The sequence below is a fragment of the Callionymus lyra genome, chromosome 3, assembly GCF_982586985.1.
Source record: "Callionymus lyra chromosome 3, fCalLyr1.hap1.1, whole genome shotgun sequence".
Lineage (NCBI taxonomy): Eukaryota > Metazoa > Chordata > Actinopteri > Syngnathiformes > Callionymidae > Callionymus > Callionymus lyra.
In genome coordinates, this window is record NC_141820.1 from 36,665,650 (window position 1) to 36,686,861 (window position 21,212).

General features: G+C 39.1%; 1 protein-coding gene across 2 annotated transcripts in view; it reads left to right on the forward strand.

Moving 5' to 3' along the window:
* Positions 1 to 21,212, forward strand: part of dock4b (dedicator of cytokinesis 4b) — a 74,113-nt gene that overhangs the window by 19,121 nt on the left and 33,780 nt on the right. For both annotated transcript variants that reach the window (XM_087787770.1, XM_087787771.1), the window contains exons 2-12: positions 6,934 to 7,017; positions 9,306 to 9,346; positions 10,453 to 10,508; positions 10,618 to 10,714; positions 11,616 to 11,764; positions 11,877 to 11,961; positions 15,724 to 15,875; positions 18,721 to 18,802; positions 19,623 to 19,683; positions 19,747 to 19,879; positions 20,438 to 20,526. In XM_087787770.1, coding sequence (XP_087643896.1) covers positions 6,934 to 7,017; positions 9,306 to 9,346; positions 10,453 to 10,508; positions 10,618 to 10,714; positions 11,616 to 11,764; positions 11,877 to 11,961; positions 15,724 to 15,875; positions 18,721 to 18,802; positions 19,623 to 19,683; positions 19,747 to 19,879; positions 20,438 to 20,526 — 1,029 coding nt within the window. The remainder of the gene's footprint in view (positions 1 to 6,933; positions 7,018 to 9,305; positions 9,347 to 10,452; positions 10,509 to 10,617; positions 10,715 to 11,615; positions 11,765 to 11,876; positions 11,962 to 15,723; positions 15,876 to 18,720; positions 18,803 to 19,622; positions 19,684 to 19,746; positions 19,880 to 20,437; positions 20,527 to 21,212) is intronic.

Consider the following 21,212-nt stretch of genomic DNA (forward strand, 5'->3'; position numbering starts at 1 on the left):
ATACAATACTGTATTGATATTCAAGAGCCTATTTTAATTTGTGTTTTTGGCCTTCAAATCAAATGTATATTTATATTTTTAATCATAGTTCTATTAATCAATAAAGTGTGTGGAAAATAAAGCATTTTTTTAAAATTACAATTAACATGCAAATATTCACGGAATTTGTTCCTTATCTTATGTTTTTTTTTATAAAACTTCTGGCCACTAGATTCAAGCAATTACTGAGTATGAGAGGATGCAGTCAACTCCAGCACCTATTAAAGCGATGGTTGGAAATACTTTTGTTTTTTTTAAACAAATTAAAGAAGTTAAGAATTCATCAAAACTCTGGTCTCTAAATTGTGCAACACCAGAGTCAAGTACTCGTTCTTAAAGAATTGCAATATATCGTGACATATCTTGTATCTATATGGTGATAAGCATGGTATTACCAGATTCTTGCCAATATCCACCCCTATTTACTTGTTCCTGTTGAATTGAGCCCAAATATAGATGGTTCTGATATCACAGTATAAGATGACATTATATTGGAAAATAACATGATCTTTGTGGTCGTAATCTCTTACTCCAGGTGCGATAAAAATTCAAGCGGATTAAAATAATCATCTCAATTAAGGAATCAGTGGTAGGAATGCACTTAACCAATGTTTCAGCTCTAGCACGTACATACACACACATACACGCGCACACATACACACATGGTCAGATTACAGCCTGGCTGGATGTTTAGTTTACTGACCTATATTTTCCCCCTAATCCCAGTCGTTTATGTTATTGCTCTTATGTTCATCAGCACCACTGTTTTTCTTTACAGCACTAGAGAGTGATGAACTTTGAACCTAGTGTTGAGTGGAGGGAGGGAGGGTGGGGAACTGCGATCTTTTTTTGGTGTGTCTCCGACTGAAACCTTGTCCCCCTCTGGATTCGGTGTATCTTATGATCCTGACATCAGTGAAAATGTCTGCAGAAAGTCTCTGATGATACAGTCACGGTTAACTCTGTGTGTACAGATTCTCTAAAAGAGAGATCCAACACTCCTTTCAGAGAAAACATATTTATTTTATCCACAAACCTTCTGTGAAACCTTTAGTAAACCAGTTGAACTGTGGGATGGACGACCTCTTGGGTCACTTGTTTAGTTTGACCTTTAAAAAGGGTAGATGTAGTTCTGAAGGATCGGATATGAAGGTTAGAAATTGACCAGCTTTGTCATACAATTGTTTCCGTGAAGAATTATTTGTCAACTTGATCTGGTGGAATGGAATGTTACCGTCACCTGAGTTAATCAAATTTCACATTCTCTCCCACAGTCAACAACGCTGAAGACAATGTCTGGGACACCTTTTGTAGGTTTTTTCTCCTCAGATAAATGAGGAGAAATGGATGGTGTTTGTTTTAAAAGGCCATTAACACAGTCAGATGTCCTGCTGCTTTTCCTCTGCTCTACTCTGCCACTTTGACACATTCCGAAAGCAGACAGATTTTTTTCGAGCGCACTCAGCTGGCTTTAATCCGCCGTCACACTTGGGGCTTCTGAATATTTGTGCCTTCCTAAAAGCATAAACACGTCTTTGTGGTTTGGATTTTATACGGCAAGAGATTCCAGAGTAAGTCCTTAACCACGTTCACTGGCTGGAACCACGAAGATGGTCCTGGATGCGTGCTTGGCACCAGAGAGGAACACGAATACCAGAAAGCGACGCTCGGAGAAAACAAAGTTCGGGTACTTTTGGTTTTCAGCTGAAGTTCATTTTTGGTTTTGGCTCGTGTCTAAATATTTTGTGTTCACTGTTGTCTAACTGGGTGCTGAGATATTTATTTTTAAATCTAAACGACTCCAAACAAAAGAGCAAAAATAAAAGTTAAATTCTAGGTTGAGTGTTTTGAAGACAATTGTTTGACACTAAGCCAAAAAAAAATCTTGTCTAGGTCCGTGGAAAGATGGAAATAATTATAGGAGAAGAGGAAGATGACGAGTGAGGTTCATGGAGGTTGAACGAGGACGTGAAGAGAATAGGTGAGACTTTGGAGGTTGTTTTAGACATGTTAGGATGAAGGGGGTTTACTTGTTGTAGTGACCCCTGATGGGCTGTGCTTCAGTTGTGGCGACACCAGCTGAATTAAAGCCGTCAAGACTTTTCTCATCCAACAGACTTTCTCCATTGTCCGACCTGGGTCTGCCCAAGGGCTCCCCCCTCTGCAGGAAACATCCTGACAAGATGCCTGAACCAGCTTTGCTTGTAGAAACAAGGGATCTACTTTGAGTCTTTCGTGGGCGACCGAGTGTCTCCTCCACAGAGCCAAACCAAATGTATAAATATTGCGGAAGAAAGATTTATCATCATCTGACTGAATATAAAAATACTCGACTACATTAACTGTCGATAACGTAGCGAGCGAGGCGTTCAGGAAATTCCGTTGGTGGGAGTTTGAATAAGATTTATGTTAAATCTGGATCAGAATGCGTGCCTGTTGGTCAAAGTAAATGTTACGTTTTCACTTTTATTGGACATGAATGGAGTGTAAGTATTCAGTTTTCCTAGACAATGGGAGCAAACATTATTTCTCACACTGGTTGACCAGTTGGGCAGTGAAAGAGATGCTGTCCATGTTTCCGCCCTCAACACTGTTAAATATTCATGCTTCCGTAATGCCACCAGTTGCTGCCAGATTAGCATATTAATGAAATAAATGCTGCATAATTAACACGTGGGAGTGGATGATGCCTGCGAGACGCTGTTGAGGGAAGAAAGGGTCGAGCTAATGAGGTTAAAAGGCATGTTAACCGCCACTGCAGAGTGAAATTTAGCATGTAATTTAGTGTAAAACAAACAGATAGCAATTGGTGTCAGAACAGTCTCATTCTGCTATTCCTGCTGAGTGTATGGAACAACTCGCCGCTGTTGGCTTCTCCTGTAACACAAACCAAACGTGACTCAGTTTGACAACTCTTGACTTGACACTGAATAAACACGTGAGCCAAAGCCGAGCGGCTCTGCAGCAATCCACTTCTAACCAACAGCACAACTCCCATCGGATTAAAGCGAGCATCCCAAATTTAACGTGAGGCTGCATTAGTCTGGAAGCAGACGAGCCTCCACGCGAGCATGTTTGCTTAGACTGAGGATTCAGCTTTGACAGAGAAGGACTCAATGGACGGATAGGTCTGTAGGTTTTGGTGTTATTTCTTTCACTATCAGGGGAAAAACGAAGGGTATTCTGGAACAAAAGTTGTGTGGCTGTAATGCACATTTGAAGATGTACTGAAACAGCCTTACTTGTGGCTTTTTGAGGTTCAACCAAATGACACTTTCTGTAGGTTGTTTTCCCCTGAAATTCACAAGACATTTGTAAATAAATTAATATATTTCAGCCAAACATTTTGAAAGCAATATTTTTTTAAATACAAAAAACATATGACCAAAAACAATGCCCATATCCATAAATCATCAAACCACAAAATAAAAATCTACAAAGATGCACAGAACATACCCAACTCTGCGACCCACTAGTTGAGCTCAATGTGTTGGGTAACATTCTGTACCTCATTCTTCAGTGCAACCTTTCTTGGATGTTTACCTTTTTGGTTATACTTCAGCCTGAAGGCCTCCTGAGAAGAACATGAGCACATCGTCCAGAGACGTGGAGTAGATCTGCCGGCTCAAGAGTGGTTTCCGTTGAGAGTTGGATCAGGAGATTCTGTCTGAGAAAACTATTTCAATATTCATGCCCGAGTTGCGTTTGCTCCTTCGTCCGTCAGCCTGTTTATTCTTAGAGTTTTCGTCTACTTGACGCTTGGTTCTCTCTCTGCTGCTACTCGTCTGAATGATGCCGCACATCCGTCATACTGCAAGCGAGAGAATGCGACGAATCGATTCCTTCATGTCTCCAAGATGCCGAGTGATGGACAGATTTCGGTGGTGACGGCAATAATGTACCCGGCCGCAGCTGCGGAAGTCACTTTGTTAATTCATGTGTTGGGACTGTGTCGCCTCGTCTGTGTGTGTGTGTGTGTGTGTGTGTGTGGAGTAATTTATGTGTGTCACCTAATAAATTCACATAAATGGTTTCATGTTTCTTTGAATAAGCAGTCGGTCTTCTGACTTTATTACAAAGTCTGATGTGGACTTGACAAATCCCTCGTCTGGGTCAGGTTTCCTCCAGTGTACTGTGAGCAGAAGATGTAATGCATTCTCTGTTCAGGGCTCCAGGGGGCTGCTGGAGGGTGTACAGCCTGTAGTGTGTTTAACAAATGTGTGCAAAGATACTCAAACATTGTCTGAACATTTCAGCAGATAAACTGGCAACACATTCCTCACTTCCTGTTTTTTATAGACTTTTATAGGTCGGAATGATTTGTTCAGCAGACGTGAACAGAAGAAACTTCTTAAACGTGTTCTGGAAAAACACTTTGACGCAATAATTCAGTCCAGCACCAGCTTTCATCAAAACGGCTGTGATGGTTGTTGTGTGCAGGAGACGCCAGTAGGGTCTGCTCACACTGTAGGACAGCATGGCCAAGATAAAACTGCATAAGAGTTGGTTATTGAATAACGTTCTGCAGTATTTAAAGAGGAAGAACATAAGATGTAATGTATTTGTTTCTGGCTTTCCTCAGTGTTGGAACAGAGTAATTGCAATGTTGAGGAAATTCCACTCATGGCATAGTGCCTCTTGTGTCTTTAAGTTTTATCTTCTTGGGAATTTAAAAATGTCCTGTTAGTATTTATGGAAATGAATCCAATCACTGTCGGCCATAGAGGGGTTTAGTGGCCAGCACCTTTAAAATAATGGCTAGAGAGTGCTACAACAAGGCTCATGACTGTTAATACCATCGTCGGTAAAAAAAAATGGAAGAAAAGTAAGTGCTGCTATAACGCCAAGAGCCCATAAAAAGTCAGATGTTTGATGGTGACCAGGGTCAACTGACTGTTTTGAAACGATTGTTCTTTGAGCTCCTGCCTGAAGACTACTCGTCTTACCCTCCAGAGGAATAAGAGGACACAATGATGAGTCTGTCGTCCTCCTTCCTAACTTGCCCATGAACAAGGCAACATACTTCAACTCCTCATCAACGTAGGGATGGCACTTCACACTTCTCTAACTCACGGTGGATCACAATTGCAAAGTATTTTCTGTAAAGGCACTATTACCTCCAGCATACTGGACCCAAGTCTGCAACCCAAAGGCTCCCATTAGTGGTGGAAGTGAGCGTCTCCACAGCAAACCTCAAGGACCTAGGTCAATATTTTCAGACAACTACATTTTAAAATAAATGTAATTTCTCTGTTGTTACATGTGAGGTTTCGATGTATTGTGGTTTATTTAAATATTTTCCCGCTCCTGGACAATCACCTGAGCATTTCTGCCGTTTACCCTCCTCACAGTGTCTGGCAGCGTCTCCAGGCGTCTTTAAATTGGTCTGGATTAAACATAATCCCCTCGCGGCAGTGGGAATTCTCTGTAACTGGCAGGCGGTAGAAATAAAATTCAGCCCAGTTCCCTCCCGGGCCTTTTGCTGGTTATTGCTTTCCACTTTGACAAGCCCAGCATGTCCAAGTGTGAAGGTGCCAGCTGAAAAAAGGTTGTGGGTTGTTTAGCGGGTTTGTGTGGCAGCAGAGTAGTGTTGGTCTGCTGCTTATAGGACGAGCGTGGTTAAATAAAGAATAATGATTCCACATGTGTGCTGTTTTTTATAATATGCTCTGCTCTTACTTTTGAAAGAAAGCCTCCTGTTGTGTGAATGCCCTGATATCCTGATCGCTTACTTTTCCTCTTTACGTTATCACATTATCATGTATATTCTTAATATACTTGTCCATGACGTCACATATCAACTGCGATATTGTGTCTGAAAATGGTCATAACGCATTTATTTCATCTTAAAATTCGTACAAACTGTTTCACTTGGAAAATTTAACCGATCCAATGAGTCCTACTTCATGTCTGAACAATACAGTCTGCTGTGTATGGACGTGGTTAGCGACAAAAATAGAAGTACAGTGTAAAGCTAGCAAATTTCTACTTTGCTGTAGCGCGATGAGTCTTGACTGCGCCAGAGACGCTTCTATTCTCAGTGGAAACAAGGCGTTACAAGTCCTCTTCGACCCTCCCTCTTGTTCAACTAGGAGGAGGTCCTGGCTAGGGTGTGTATTAGCAGGAATCTGGTGATACGATACATGTCATGATAGAGGGACAGTGATAAGATATTTTAAGATACTGTAGCAACAAGGATATTTGAAGTATTGTCTGAGTACTTGAATCTAGTGTTGCAGAATTTAAATGTCCTCAGTCATCGCCAGGATCTCGCAAAATGTAATTGATCAGCTATGTAGGACACAAATATAGAATTATTTTATTTTAAACATACTTTATTGAACTTCAGCCATTATAAAATCATGGTAAAAGTATAATATGATTTGAAGCACAAAGTGTATTTAAATGTACTTTTTTGAAAAAAGTATCGCTACAGTGCTGTCAAATAGAAATACATTATTGTGGAAAAAGATATTGTGATATATGTCGATATTTTCTAAAAAAACAAGTTAAAAAAAAGTACTCTCAGATAAATCAAATTTTTGTTTTAGCCCTTGGAGCTGTTTTAACTTTGTACCACTTTCTTTCATTCTTCTCAATCACACAGTGGGCCAAAATATTTAAGCATTCTAGGTCGCAGGTTGACCTAGTACTTTGGTCAAACTATCCGGTGGACCACGTAAAATTACTTTGCGGGACCAAATTTCCCACATTTGCCGTAGATAGTTTATTAAGTCAGTAACATTATCCTTTTTAGTAGACGCTAAATTGCTCTCTTCAAACTCACACTGGTGGCAGTAGGCTGTCATGCACTGCGCCATCAGAAGAAATCATGGTGTTTTAACGTCTATCTAGATTTGGGATCAAAATAAAGTTTTCTCTCTTTCTTTTCAGTGCTCGCCAGTTTTCGAGGGACGGTCCAGCATGGACTTCCTTTGGAGATCGGAGACACGGTGCAGATCCTGGAGAAATGTGAAGGTAACGTACAGTCAATAAAGACACTTATTATAATGTAGCCAAATAGATAAAATTATGATCAGGTCTTTTTATGTGACCAAGAAGTTTCCCAGTTGTGTTAACAGTTGACATGAAGAGGTTAAGATAAAGAACGATGATGAAGGTCAAGACTGGGGTGGAAAGTGAAGAAGCTCTGGTGCTTGAGAGAGGTTCTAAATAAATAAAGTGTATTTTCTGGGCTCCTGGATAACTGTAAATATTTCAGTCCAGAAGGTAAAAAAAGATTTAAAAGGCTTTACATATGCTGGTTATTAATCTCAGAAAATATGCATAAAGGAGCCAATCAGATTCATAGGTTTCTCGCTACTTTAAAGCCCCTGCTGGCTCTGATTTCCATTTTAACCCTCACACTAAAAATATGTTCCCTTCTTCTTCCTCATCAACAATGTGAAATAATGATCTCAGTCTGGTACCTGAACACTGCTTCCTGAGTGCAAAAATACAAGGCTTTCGATATGGGATGGTGAAGGACCTGGGGCCGACCCAGGACATTGTCTTAGAGACTATTAGAATGAACTCCAATTGTGTCACTCCAACACCTTCAAAAGAACTAGAGGTTGTTTCTTCTGGGAGTCTGGACCTCTTCACTGCTCCCCCTGTGATCCGGCCTTGGATAAGTAGAAGAAAACTAATGAAGGTGTGTGAGATCAAAAGCTGGTTCCTAAGTAGCCAAAATGGTTTTACGAGAAGACTAAGTACAGTGAAACTCAGTGATTGTTAAAAAACGCTGAGGCAACAGCTTACTGCTTTTCAGTGTCTTCGCTTCAGTAAAGATTAGCTAATGTGCCACATTTGCATCTTATCTGGTAGCTAATGCTGTTATCTGGATCGCAGCACAATAGCAGGCAGATTAGGTCAAAGAGCTTCTTCGGTTTTCGCTTCAGTTTGGGGATTCAGCAGAACAAGCTCATGGGCTCAAAAGCAAAACCATATTAACATGTTTTTTCTTCAGGAGTTTATCGCATCTTCCTGTTTTCGCTGCGCATCGGTGGGGCTGCTTTGTGGAAAGTGGTTGAAATGATAATTTAGGAGCACGACAGCAGCAGCTGCCATAATAATAGTCATTACAATCATGATAGTAATTTCAGACACAGTGATGATGTCACTGAAGGAGAACACAGGTCTGCCACTCCGTCTGACATTGTATTAAGTCGTAACTTTCTTTAATTATCTGAGGCCCTAATGCATGTTGAAATGTGTAAGTACTATTTTTCAAAACAATAAATCACACACGGACAGTAGCCAATTACGTCACAGCACGACGGTTGCAGGTTTGCTTCCAGGTCAGTAGGGAAGCAACTGTGTGGAGTTTGTATGTTCTCCCCATGTTGCACCGGTTTACCCTGGGCACTCCAGTTTCCTCCCACAGTTCAAAAACATACAGAGGTTGATTGGGAATTTTGGGAAACTTTTTGTAGGTCTTTGTGTGTCCTGTCCTGCCAGACTGGTGTTCTGTTCAGGATGTGTCCCCTGCCTCCCGCGGGAAGATACTGGGATAGGCTCCAGCCCCCCTATTTTCCCCATAAGGGAATAAGCAGCAGAAAATTAATGAATGGAAAACGTTACTTTAAAAATGTAATAAATGTTTAAAGTAAAGTAAGTAAGTACAAATGTAAGTAAGTTAGTAATTTTTATTTGTATAGCGCTTTTCTAGACCAGGGTCACAAAGCGCTTAAACAATCAAAACAAAATGTGCTGCTAATGCGTGCTGTTGTAATGCATTGAATTTTAGAGACATAATTATAGGTGTACACGTTATTTAAAAATATCCACACACTCAATTATTAATAAATTAATATTATTTGTACATATTTTACACTCCTGTGTTGTTTGTTCGATGATCTATTACAATAATGAACAATGTAAAATACTAGACTAAAACATAATAATACATGTTTCCTGTTGAGTAAATAATATATATCACATTATAAAAAAGTGCAAGTGTATGCTACTCACACTTTTGTGTTGTGTTAAATCTGACACAACAGCTCACATATTTATACATTAAGTTAAGGTTATTTAAATAACTTATAGCTTCTTTTTGACCTGAACTACAACAAATGTATTTCTTAAAACCTCAAATTCCTTATACTGCTGCACTGGAACGTCTGTTCCTGGATGTAAACTGTAAATACGTGTTGGATTATATTTTGTAATTAAAGATAATTCCTCCTCAGTAATGTCACACAAATGATGTCAAAGTTATGTAAACATTTAATGTCAAATTCTAATTTATGTTCTACTGGCAGGCTGGTTCCGAGGATTCATCCTGAAGAATCCAAATGTCAAGGTGAGTGAGTTAATGTGTTTGTGACTTGTGTACTTTAGATAAAAGTTTTAGTGAGTCACTTCCACAACAGCTCAAATTATGTTGTTTGCACTCTAAGAATCTCTCAACGGAAATGTCCTAATATCTTACAAAAAAAATCTGTCTAGGTTCGGGGTCACCAACCTTTTTGCAGCTGCAAGCTTCTCTGAGGGCACCGCGTGACCCGAAGAGCTACCATCAGTTACCAGTTACCATCAACACTTTTAAAATGTCTTTATATATTATTATACATAATGAATTATATTACTGTTATACACTAATAACTTCAATAAATACTAATGGGGCAAAAATATAGGAAACACAAAATTAAATTTAATAAAATGTATGAAAATATTTTTTGAACAGGCACATGCGCTACTCCTTTGGTGCCTGCGTGCAAAATGTTGGTCACCCATAGTCTAGCAGGTTGAGTCATATGGTTCCATCAGTCTGACTCACTTTCTGTTAAAGTCATAGTTCACCCAAAACTAAAACTTCACTCATTTTCTACTCACCCTCATGTTGACGAAGGGTTGGGTTTATTTTCAGTAAAATGTTCCTTTTTAGAGTTATAGGTAAAACTGTACATCCATTTTAATAAGCAACTGGAGCTTACATCTGCCACAAAAGAGTGTAAAATATATATATATATATTTTTTTGGAACAATTCTTCTCTTCGAGGCTTCAATACAGGATGAACATTACAGATGAGCAGTATGGAGTTATATGGATGTTTTTAAGCATCTTTTTGGAAGAAATTCGTCCCTGAGCGCTTAGTTGCTTCTTTAAAATGGATGTACTTTTTTATGACTCTAAAAAGGAACTGATTATTCTTAAAATAATCCCAAAGTTTGAATATTGGGTGAACTATCGCTTTAGGTAAAATGTTCAACATTCCCCCCATCCCCCCAATGATATCACGTTTTTGATTCATCTTAGTTGTCCTAGAAGTTGTTGTGACTGTTGGCCTATTGACTTTTCGGATAAAAATGTTGTCATGTTAGTAGTTTCAAAGCCATTTTAGAGTAACTCTCTTCATCTGGAGCACAAAAAGTCAAACAATTATATTTTTTATCTTTGTCCAAAAGGGGATTTTTCCATCCAGCTACATCCACTTGAAGAATGCTGACGTCAAGAATAAAGGGTGAGTAAAGTTTTCACTTCCTTTTTTTTTTAAAATTCCTGATGTTTTGTCTCATTTTGGCTTCCTCACTTCCTCTCTCATGATCTGATGATTGATTGATTGATTTCAGGCAATTTGAAACGGTGCTCCCGGTGGAGGATTCAGTTATCACAGAGATGACGTCGACGCTACGAGACTGGGGCGCCATGTGGAAACAACTCTATGTGGTATGAACATTGCTCTCATGCTTTTAAATAGATTGATGCTCGTATACATTAATAATGGTATTAAAAAGTATTTGGTGAACAACAGAACAAAAATATTTCAATGTCTAATAAAGCGTTTGAAAACGTTTTGAAAAAATGATTTCAATGAACATTAAACAATTTGTACTTTGTCGACGTTCAAAAGCCCTTAGCTATAGCTTAAGCTAACACTAGCTAACTACTGTTGAAGTCATGATAAATTATTTATTTGTCATTCTGCGTTTCTTACAGTGATACACTATAAACCATATTTAATATTTAATCATTTCAGTTTCCCTACTAAAATGTCTTCACATCTAGCTTGAGCTAATGTTTAAAGATTAGAAAGGTTTTTTCTAAAGCGTTCCCACTAACCTCTTAAAATCTGTCTATTACTGAGTTGAGATTCAGATCAGTTTTCACTCACAGTAATTTATTCTCAGGTTATTTATTTATCATCTGCTGTTAGCCTTCAGCGACATTCCTCTGGAGTTAGCCTTGTTGTTCAAATGCTTTTCACTGAATGTGAGCTAACATGTGCACTTCGTCTCTACATTTAACAGTTTCATTTCTGTGTCATGAAAACGGATCATTTTAAATATTTGATAAGACTAAACAATCCCTCTCATTTAAAATCATGTTAATGTAAACAGACAGGACTTTCAGGATTATTCTGTGTATTGACCAAGTCATCGTTGCCTCTGATCTGCTCCACTAAAGAGCACAGATTGGTGTTAAATATCAGCAGGACGCTGGCTCAGATCCATTTAAGGCTCCTCTGATGTTCCTCTGATGTTTTCTCCTCGCTCCGGTTCTGAGGGTTCTGGTCCGTCATCCTCATTCTGTCGTCTCTCCTTTTTCTTTCTCTGACTGACGCCGGCAGAAGAATGAGGGCGACTTGTTCCACCGACTCTGGCACGTGATGAATGAGATCCTGGACCTGCGGCGTCAGGTTCTGGTGGGTCACCTGACACATGACCGCATGCGGGATGTCAAGCAGCACATCACAGCCCGGTTGGACTGGGGCAACGAGTGAGTGCAGCACATCCTGACTCTTGTGTTCATGGTGTTGTTCATCCATCCATACTCCCCTGCTGGTCTTCCATTGGTCCTCTTTCTGATGTCATCGAATTGTGTTTCTCAGACAACTGGGGTTGGACCTGGTTCCGAGACAAGATTTCAGCATGGTGGACCCAGATGAGATCAGCGTTACAGAACTGTACAGACTGGTGAGTTCATGGCTACAGCTCAGTGTTACACATACAGATGTTGTTTATTTGAAAATCTTCAAAAACAAAGCAACAAACAGAATTCCATATAAATAATATGTCTTTCCTCTGTTTCCTCCGTGGAATTCCTTCCAGTTTCCAGTTGCCATGGTTACCGTTTCCCTTCCCTGACACAGCGCACACACAGATGCACACGCAGACACACACGACCACTCACACACACACTTTGGGATAATTGAGGATCTTAATCGGTTTATTTTGTTGTGTCTAAAACAAGAAGGAGGGCAAAACGAGACTCACACCTGTATGACACAACACACACAAACATGCACACATAGTCACACACAATGTATTCGCATACATTAGCTGCTGTTAACATCGATGTTTCCAAGACTTTGTTTATGAGATTTTTACCTCCTGGTATTGCGTTTTTTCAGTAGTGTGTGTCTGTGTGTCTGCTCTAGGACTTGCATTTAAATGTATGACTGTCTGGTTTCCCATTTTGTATGGACTGCAGGTGTGTTTTTAGGACACAGACTCTTAAGGCAGGAACTGGAGTACATATGTAGTTTTTATATCTATAACTATAAAGGGCACTTGGGTCAGCTTGGCTACCTTCTCACGGGTCCAACAGAGCTCTTCGTGGGCTCAAAATGACCACTGTGAACTCCTCTGTGTCCGGACTAAGACAGATTTTTCGTTTTCAGCCTTATCCGCCCGCAAAGAACAAACTGGCAGAAAACAGTCGTGCTAACGACTTCCCTATTATTGGTAAATAATAGCTTGAATAGCCTCTTTTTCTTCATTTCATTCCATGGAAGGTTTCAGTAAATATTGCTAAGTCGATCACATATTCTTAATTCTTAAGACATTTTTATTTACGCAGGCTTTTCCCTGATTTCTGGGACTCCTGTGTTTGTCTTATGCGTCTTGGCCCTTTTGAAATATTTATTTTAACTGTGTATTGTTTTTGATTGTTAAAGCGCTTTACACATTTTAAAATTTACTTACTGACTTACTATATTAATCAAATTGCATCCAATGTTTTTGGCCTTCTTTGAGCCCTTAGCAGCTTTCCTCAGCTTTCTCCTCAATTTCCGAAATCAGTCGCAACCAATGTTACCTCTAAACTGCACACGTGCTTAACTGCGCACAGCTGACGGGTCTGAGCGCACCAAAAGATCTTGGTTGCGCTGAAAAAAGAAAGAACCAACTCAGATTTTGGTTTATCTTCATTTTAAGCAGATTACATTTGCATTTTATACATTTAGGGTGCGGGCATCTGGTTGGGCAGCTTTGCGGGGTCTTAGTCGGTTTGAAAACCAGCGCGGGCCAGAGTTGTCGGGATACGCTTTGAGCAAGCTACGTAAGTCGGGTCTTAGCATCTCCAACTATTCATAACACAACGGCGTGATCAAGTCATCGTAACTTAGGTAATTACATTTTATTTGTAACGGACTGTTCTGTTCTGTAAGAATAATGTTGCGGGGCTCGGTCTGAAGTGCTTTCGTTGTTGCTGGATTGTTGAGAGTGTCTGCATGCAAAAGTTGGGAAGAGAAAAAATGGAAACTAAATGGTGTTGACTGCTGCTCGCACCAACGGAATATTGTCTGCTGTTCACTTTTTCTGCCGCTCTATACGAAGGCCGCTCGGTTACATTGGTGGCAGCGGTGGGATATAAAACGCTTTTCACAGACCAGGGACACAAAGCATTTAACAACATTTGAATACAACAGTGTTGACTTCATACTGAGATCTATCTTATAACAGTTCACGTTTGGCCATCCATGCACACAGGAGCCTATGGGCTTATATTTGTGTAAGAATATTTGTAACTTGTGAAAGTGTGATCTGTAAATATTCAATGGTAGATATCCACAAATGCAAAAGTCATATTTGTGACTTGTATAAAAAACAAACATTTTTATTTGTAAATGTATTATTTTAATTTACGAAAAGAAAAAAAACAGATGTGTTAAACTTAAAATTTTGCGTGTGGAACAAAATTTTACATGTGGATCAGCAATTACAAGTATTCTTATTTTCAAGTCTTGCAACTACACAGATCCGCCACTTTCAAGTCTTGTTTATTTTCAGACAATCGTTGCACAAAATCTTCAAAAATCTTGCAACTTATATAACAGCCACTAGATGTTCACAGTCAAGTCATCAGACGCGTAATGACAGAACATTACGGTAGCCGTGAAGAAGAATGAAGAAATGTCCAAGAAAAAAACACTAGTAAAATGAAAGTAAACAAAAGTAAAATGATTGAGTCTTTTATTCAGGTTTCTGCAAACTGCTTTCTTTCTTGTTTACAAAGCCCCCGATATCTTAAAGTTCATCAAGTGTAATCTGCCATGTAATGATACCGGTCTGAAATCTGAAAGTGCCACCACAAGTAACAGTAAAACAAAAAATCTGATCAAAGATATTTGTAAGTTTTGGTGTGTCAACTTTATGTTGTTGGCTAAATAGCTAAATATATAAATAATGCCTCAACACTGCAAAAAAATAAACAAGTGAATGGGTGGCAAGTTTGCTGCTGTAGCTTCAACACAATTTTTTATATATATATATATATATATGTATAAAAAAAGATCAATACCAAAGGCAGTAATTGAACCAGATGCTTCTGGGTCTCAGCCACTGATATTTACCATGCGCCACAGAGACTGGTGTCAAACATTGCAGATTACAGTTCATGAACTTTAAGATATCGGGGGATTTGTAAACAAGAAAGAAAACGTTTAGATTTGTAGAGACCTGAATAAAACATTCATCATTTTACTTTCGTATACTTTCATTTTACTAGAGTGGTTTTCTCTTGGACATTTCTTCATTCTTCTTCGGGTCTGATGGCTTGACTGTGATCGTGCCATCTAGAGGCTGCAAGATTTGCACGTCAGATTTTTGCAGATTTTGTGCTACGATTGTCTGAAAATAAACGAGACTTTCTAAATTCCTCAAAAGTCATTTAGACTTAAGAAATAAACTTAGAGCCGCGCTCCACCTTCCTAATATACTCTGTTTTGTTTAAAATGCACATTTGTTATTCTTTATTTTATTCATTGTTTCTAATTAATTATTTTATTAACCAAAATATCATTTATAACACATTTTAAATAGTCAACCACTAATTAGGTTTAAGATAATTTAAATAGCAAATCTAAGATGTGATAAATCAATATTTTCCATGGGTAACAATCATGGACTGACACTGATCTCTTCTTGAAGATGTGAAATACCGGTTTATAAAATAAATCAATAATTAACCCAAGTTAATATTAAATAGATGTGATACTGACTGATGACCGTACGTCTGATGTTAAAATTAGAGGGAACTTTAGACACACTTTTTAGTCCAATACAACATGTTGAATGGACAATCAAATATTTTTGTATATGACCTTTGCATTTTTATTTCTAAAATGGTTTTTGAAGTAATCTAGAGAAACAAGCGAGTGAGACGGATTTGTCCAGAAATATTATTTATGGCGGAAGAATCTAGCGTGGGATCTTTTATAGACGTAACCTAGAAAGACATCATTAAAAATCTATAGAGACATATCCTGATGTAAATCTTATGCAAAGCGATTTAATTTAAGGGCAATATTCTAGAACATGGAAATCTGCTGAGACATAACTGCATGATTTCACATTGTAGACATAATCTGGACATGACATTTGAGGGATGTGTTATTTTAAGTGCCGATTCACTTCAAAGACATCACCTGACTCTGTTACTCCTCTCCTCTCCAGATGGAGCACCGACATCGGAAGAAGGAGACCTCCACGGCGGCGAGCACGCATCACCTCTTCGTCCATGTCAAGAGTCTGATGAGTGCCAACCTCGGAGAGGAGCTGGAGGTTTTCTTCCACATCTACGACGGGCGAGAAAATCGGCCCCTCAGGTACCGAGACACGTAGATCAGTATATCAATGTCATTTAGAAAGTAGCTCACTGCCTGGGGAACTGGGGATCTAAAGGGTCCTCCAGATCTGATCCCTGCTGAGAAGGTTACTCGCAGGTCTGCGGCGAGGACAGCAGGCACCAGAGTCAGTCCACCAGTCTTGAACTCAAAGTAACCGTGGGTCCAGAGGGACTCTGGTGTCGGCACCAACAACATGCCGGGCCCGGACCCCCATCTGCTCCTCCACACAAACACACACTGGCTCCTTTCCAAATGTGTGTGTGGCAGATGATAATGGAGAGCCGCCACTCACAAGTTTAACTCCAAGACTACAAATAACCGTCCTTCCTGCTTTTCCTGCTTTCTTTCATTTCTTTTTATTTCCTGCTCTTCCTTCATTTCTTACTTTTTTCATATCTTTTACATACTTCCATGTATTATTTATTTACAATCTGTATTTACAATCGCCATCCTTTCTTCTTTCCATTTTCTTCCTTCCTTGTATCGTCATAGATGAACCTCTTTCCTTGCTACCTTTCTTCATCCTCCCTTTTTACCTTAATTTATTTACCTTTCTTACCCTTTCTTTTAATTCCATTCACATTTATCGTTTTTGTCTTTTCCATCCCTAACTTATATTCTTAGTCTTCACTGCCTACTTTCTTTTCCACTCACCATCTCCTTCCCTTCGTTCCCATATTGTCTTTCATCTCATCTCACTATTCCTCTCTACACCCTATGTCTCACTTCCTTAAAGCTACTTTTTTTTCTTTCTTCAGATCCCTTCCTTTATTGTTCTTTCACCTTTCATGTTCTCTCACTTTTCCTTTTTATCCTTCTTCCTCTCCTTCATTTTTTCCTTTCTGCTTTTTTTCTGTTAATGCCTTGATTACTTCCTCATGCTACCTTCATCCCACCTTTCTTCCTCTTCTTTCTCCTCCTAGTTTGTCTCTTTGCCTCCACACATTCTTCACTCGACAACTCTCCCCATCCATTCATATGAGGCATCACTGCTGAGCCATAACATTACGACCACCAACTTTGATCCAGTCCTTTGTTGCCAGACCTGCAGTGGTCAGTAGCTCTCATGGATCACAGGACACCCTCTCGGGATGACACCCTTCTCTACACAAGATAATCTAGAGACTTGGCTCTGCTCTTAGGATCCATGATCCACAGGACCCTTGATCTTCCCCACACTGGGACTAATTATGCCCTGAGCTAGTGTCGGGAACCCTGATGAGGAACAAATGGATTTTGATCCCAACTGGGATGCAAAGAGGAGAAGATGAAGACAAGGACATCTTTTGTCCTCTTGACACTTTATCATGTTTTTTTCTTTCCTGACCCTCATCAATCCTAATTTCCTCTATATTTCACTTGTATCCTTCTGTACTTTTTGTTTCATCCTTCTTTTTTTTAAATTAATTTCCTTCCCCCTTCCTCCTTCCTCCATCCATCCTAATCTCTTTTTATTATGTCCTTTATGTTTCCTGCTTCCTCTGTAATCCCTTTTGTTTCAGCATTCTTTCATTCTTAATTCCATGCGTCACTCTCTTCCTTCCTTTCTTTTTTGCTTTCCTTTCTCTCACCTTGCATTTGTCCTTTCTCCCTCTCTTCCACCTCCAGCCACTTATGTTTCACCGCTTTCTCCCTTCCTCCCTCCTCTTTTCCCTCCCTAGCTTATCTACCATTCTGAGTTGTATGAGCAGAAGTGAAAACTGAGAACATGGACTTTCATCTATGTCTGTTGCTGGTCTCTGCACTTGGCTGGCATGTCAGGGTTCTACTCTCTGCTTATCTCACTGTGAAAGTCACCTAACTGGATTAGTGTGCTGCGGCTCGGCCAGTTGCAGCTGGAACCAGCACGAGCCCCTTCTTCCCCAAACCAACGCTACGACTGATCAGCGTCACCAGAAACAAAGACTCTCTGACCGTAAAGCACTGTTTCACTCCCCACACTTTTTCCTGTGTGAGAGAATGTGGGTGTTGAGGTTGTTCCTAGAAGACTGTGTTTATTTAAGTAGTTTTAATAAAGTAGTGATCAATCTAGATGATTGAAATCATTTGTCATTTTGCTTCTAATATGTTTTTTTCCAAATTCCCTCTAGAGCAGAAAATTGTTGTCCGTTCATCATCAATTTTATGTGACTCTAATTCCTTTCTCTTTAAAACAATCTGTTTAAAATGATTGTCCAATAACACAACACTCTTTAAACGCATGCCTCTTCAACAACCTTGTTACGCTCTAATGAGAAAACGGTTAATTTGATGATACATAATGAAATGTGAAAATATCATTTTGCCTTATTGTGGACTACAAAGGAAGTTAAAAAAAAGGAAACAAAACATGACAAAAAGCAACGATACCAGGAAAAGAAATTGTTTCAATCATCAAAAGTTAGTCTGTACTGGTTTTAAAAAGGGGTAATGATTATAGATGAAGGTGGAAATAAGATCTAGTTCCTCACAATAAAATGTTGATGCAACAGACAGCCAATAACCAATTAAAATCAAGTCAGTACCTAAGGTGATCCATGAGAAATGGATCCTAACAAAACATTACAAAAAGTTAAAGGGTACTTCAAAAGTATTTAACAAAATTATAATCTTATGGTGGAGCTCAAAGGAAGGAAATACTCTAAAAGGTCTCAAGATTGTGGATAAAAAACAATTATATTAATACAAATAGTGAAAAAAATGGAGGACCTAAAATACAGCACAAAAGTATGTTGTTAAAAAAACAACTTGGGTGGGTAAGACAAAAAAAGAAAAAGTCCACTGAATAATGAATGTACTACACTAGTTTCACTCACTTTTAAAACTTCTTCTTTCTTTCGTCCAGTGAAAGGTTCTTTGTGCGGCTGAATAAGAGCGGACTGCCCAAGTCGCCGGAGAAGACGGAGAGACAGTGCACGTTGTTTGTGGTGAGTCGATTCAGACGTGTCACATTTCTCTTTGGTCAGACAGAAACTGTGTCGTGCCTCTTTGCTGCAAAACAACTCAGCTGCTGTTCATCGATTCTCTTTATCGACTCACACTTGTCAGAGCTCCACATACCAACACTCACACTTTGTGTCATCTGACAATGAACACACTGTTGAGAAGTTGTTGGCCAACACACAACAAAGGGGATTCTGACGAAGGTGCCTTCAAATAAAATGTATTATTATTATTATTATTATTATTATTTAGGACCTCATGAAAGCAAACCTTTCTGGCTAACTGTCAGCTAACTAAGCCTAACTAAGCGTATCTACCAATCAGAAGTCAGAAAGACAATGTGTTCAAATGCTGCTGGAATCATCTGCAGCTACAATTATGCACCAAACCATGGGTTTGTAACATTGTGTATCTTGTCGCATGTTTGATGGTACATTAGTCGACAACAGTTTATTCCTAACAAAAAATTTGATCCAAGAATTGAGGTAATAATACTAGAAGACCCAATGGCCTGGAAGGTGTTGTCCTTTGCTTCCTTTATGTCAACAGAGGGACTATAATTTGTTGGAATCAGTGTGTTAATAAGATGACAACTTGTTATCTTTGATTTAAATAGTTATGGCATGGTTACATGTTCCAAATATATGTTACGCTGCTTGTGTTTCCTCTGAGGAAATCACTAGATACCTGTGTGTTGAACTTAATTTTTTTGACTGATCATCATGAGTTTGTCATGACTTCAGTTAAGGGTCATTGGGCGAGTTTGGGGTCTGCACGTGGCTAACAAAGCATTTATATCACCAGGATCTAGGGAGCAGCGATCTCCGAAAAGACGTCTACATCGTTGTGCACCTGGCCAGAATAGGTAGGTTGGTGGTGCTACACAAGTCGGTCAGGACTCTTCGTTAACTAGCATGCATTCTTGCAGGGAGAATGGGCGCCGGAGAGAAGAAGAACCTTTCCAGCGTTCAGTATCGACGCCCGTTTGGCTGTGCCATAGTTAGCATCGCAGATCTTCTCACTGCAGACTCCAAAGATGACCATGTGCTCAAAGTCTATGCGTGAGTAGTTGAATTGTCTTTGCTTCGGAAAGTTTGTTTTTAGACAGAATGAATTACGCTTAAACTAAAAGCTAAAGGTTAACAATTAAGAAAAACATAAAGAGCCAAGATTGATGTGATGCTCATCTTCTGTACTTTAATAACAGTGACACAAATGTTGAGAATCCTGAACGACTTTGACCTAAGAATTTCTGGTTTAAACCGACTTGCCAAATCTGTTTAGGGGATAAACACATCATCCCTGGATTATAAACCACATACTTGGATTTGTTTCCAACTTGTTTGAGGATGAATGACAAGAAATACTGCGTTTAATTCTTGAATACATCTTTATTTGTTACAATTGTAATGCTGCTGTCAAATGTTGTTGGCTTCATACGATGAGTAGAATTTCATGTATTAAGCTGCTTCTTAACACTTCCACTTACACAACAGTTTTTTATTTATTTCAACCTTCATGAAAATGTGATTAATATTTTGGTGGAAGTGGATACGCCAACATCCTCTTCCTTTTCAAATGTTTGGCTTACTTAAGTGTTTCTTAAATGATTCTTCAAGGTGCAACACAGAGAGCGACTGGAACCAAATCCACGAGAACATCATCAAGAAGGCCAATTCGAGATATAATCTTTCTGGATCCAACGCAGGTCAGTGTAGAAGCAACATGTTGGTCTATGCTACTGCGAAATCACTTCCATCTGTAGCCAAGCTGAGCGATGATGTTCTTGCTGCTCGAAGTCAGCAGCCAAGTGCTTCTCGAGCACCTTCTTATTAATAGCCGCTTCACACCAGAACTGATGACGGCATTTGCAGATTCCCATGGCGACGACAGTAGACATCGTGCTGCAAATACCAAAGATGTCACTATAAGAGTCTTCATAGGCAGATTCTTTATTAATCAACAAGCATGTTAATACAAAAATACTGCTACAGTTTTCTTCACTAGAATTGTTTTTAATCTATTTCTGTATTTTTCTGTTATTTACTTAAGAGCTTTATTTATTGGCGATTACTTAAAATGTATTTATCAAGTTGTGGTTGTTTTCCATCATACACACATTTGCATTTGAAATGGTAGCTTCAGATACAGCTGCGTTCGTTGCGATCAAAGATCTAGCTTCATCAACATTTTCGGAGACGTGCACTTCGGCGCCAATCTAGAGAAATGTATTTGTGCCTTCATTTGCATAATGACTGTCATCTGTAGTTTCTGAGTTATATCAAAGCTGTTGAAGTTACAATCATCACCAACAGTCAATTGAACATGATTTGTATATTCTCCTGTTTCATTCTGTGATATTTCTGTTCAAGTCTGGTCCCAATATTTGAGTAT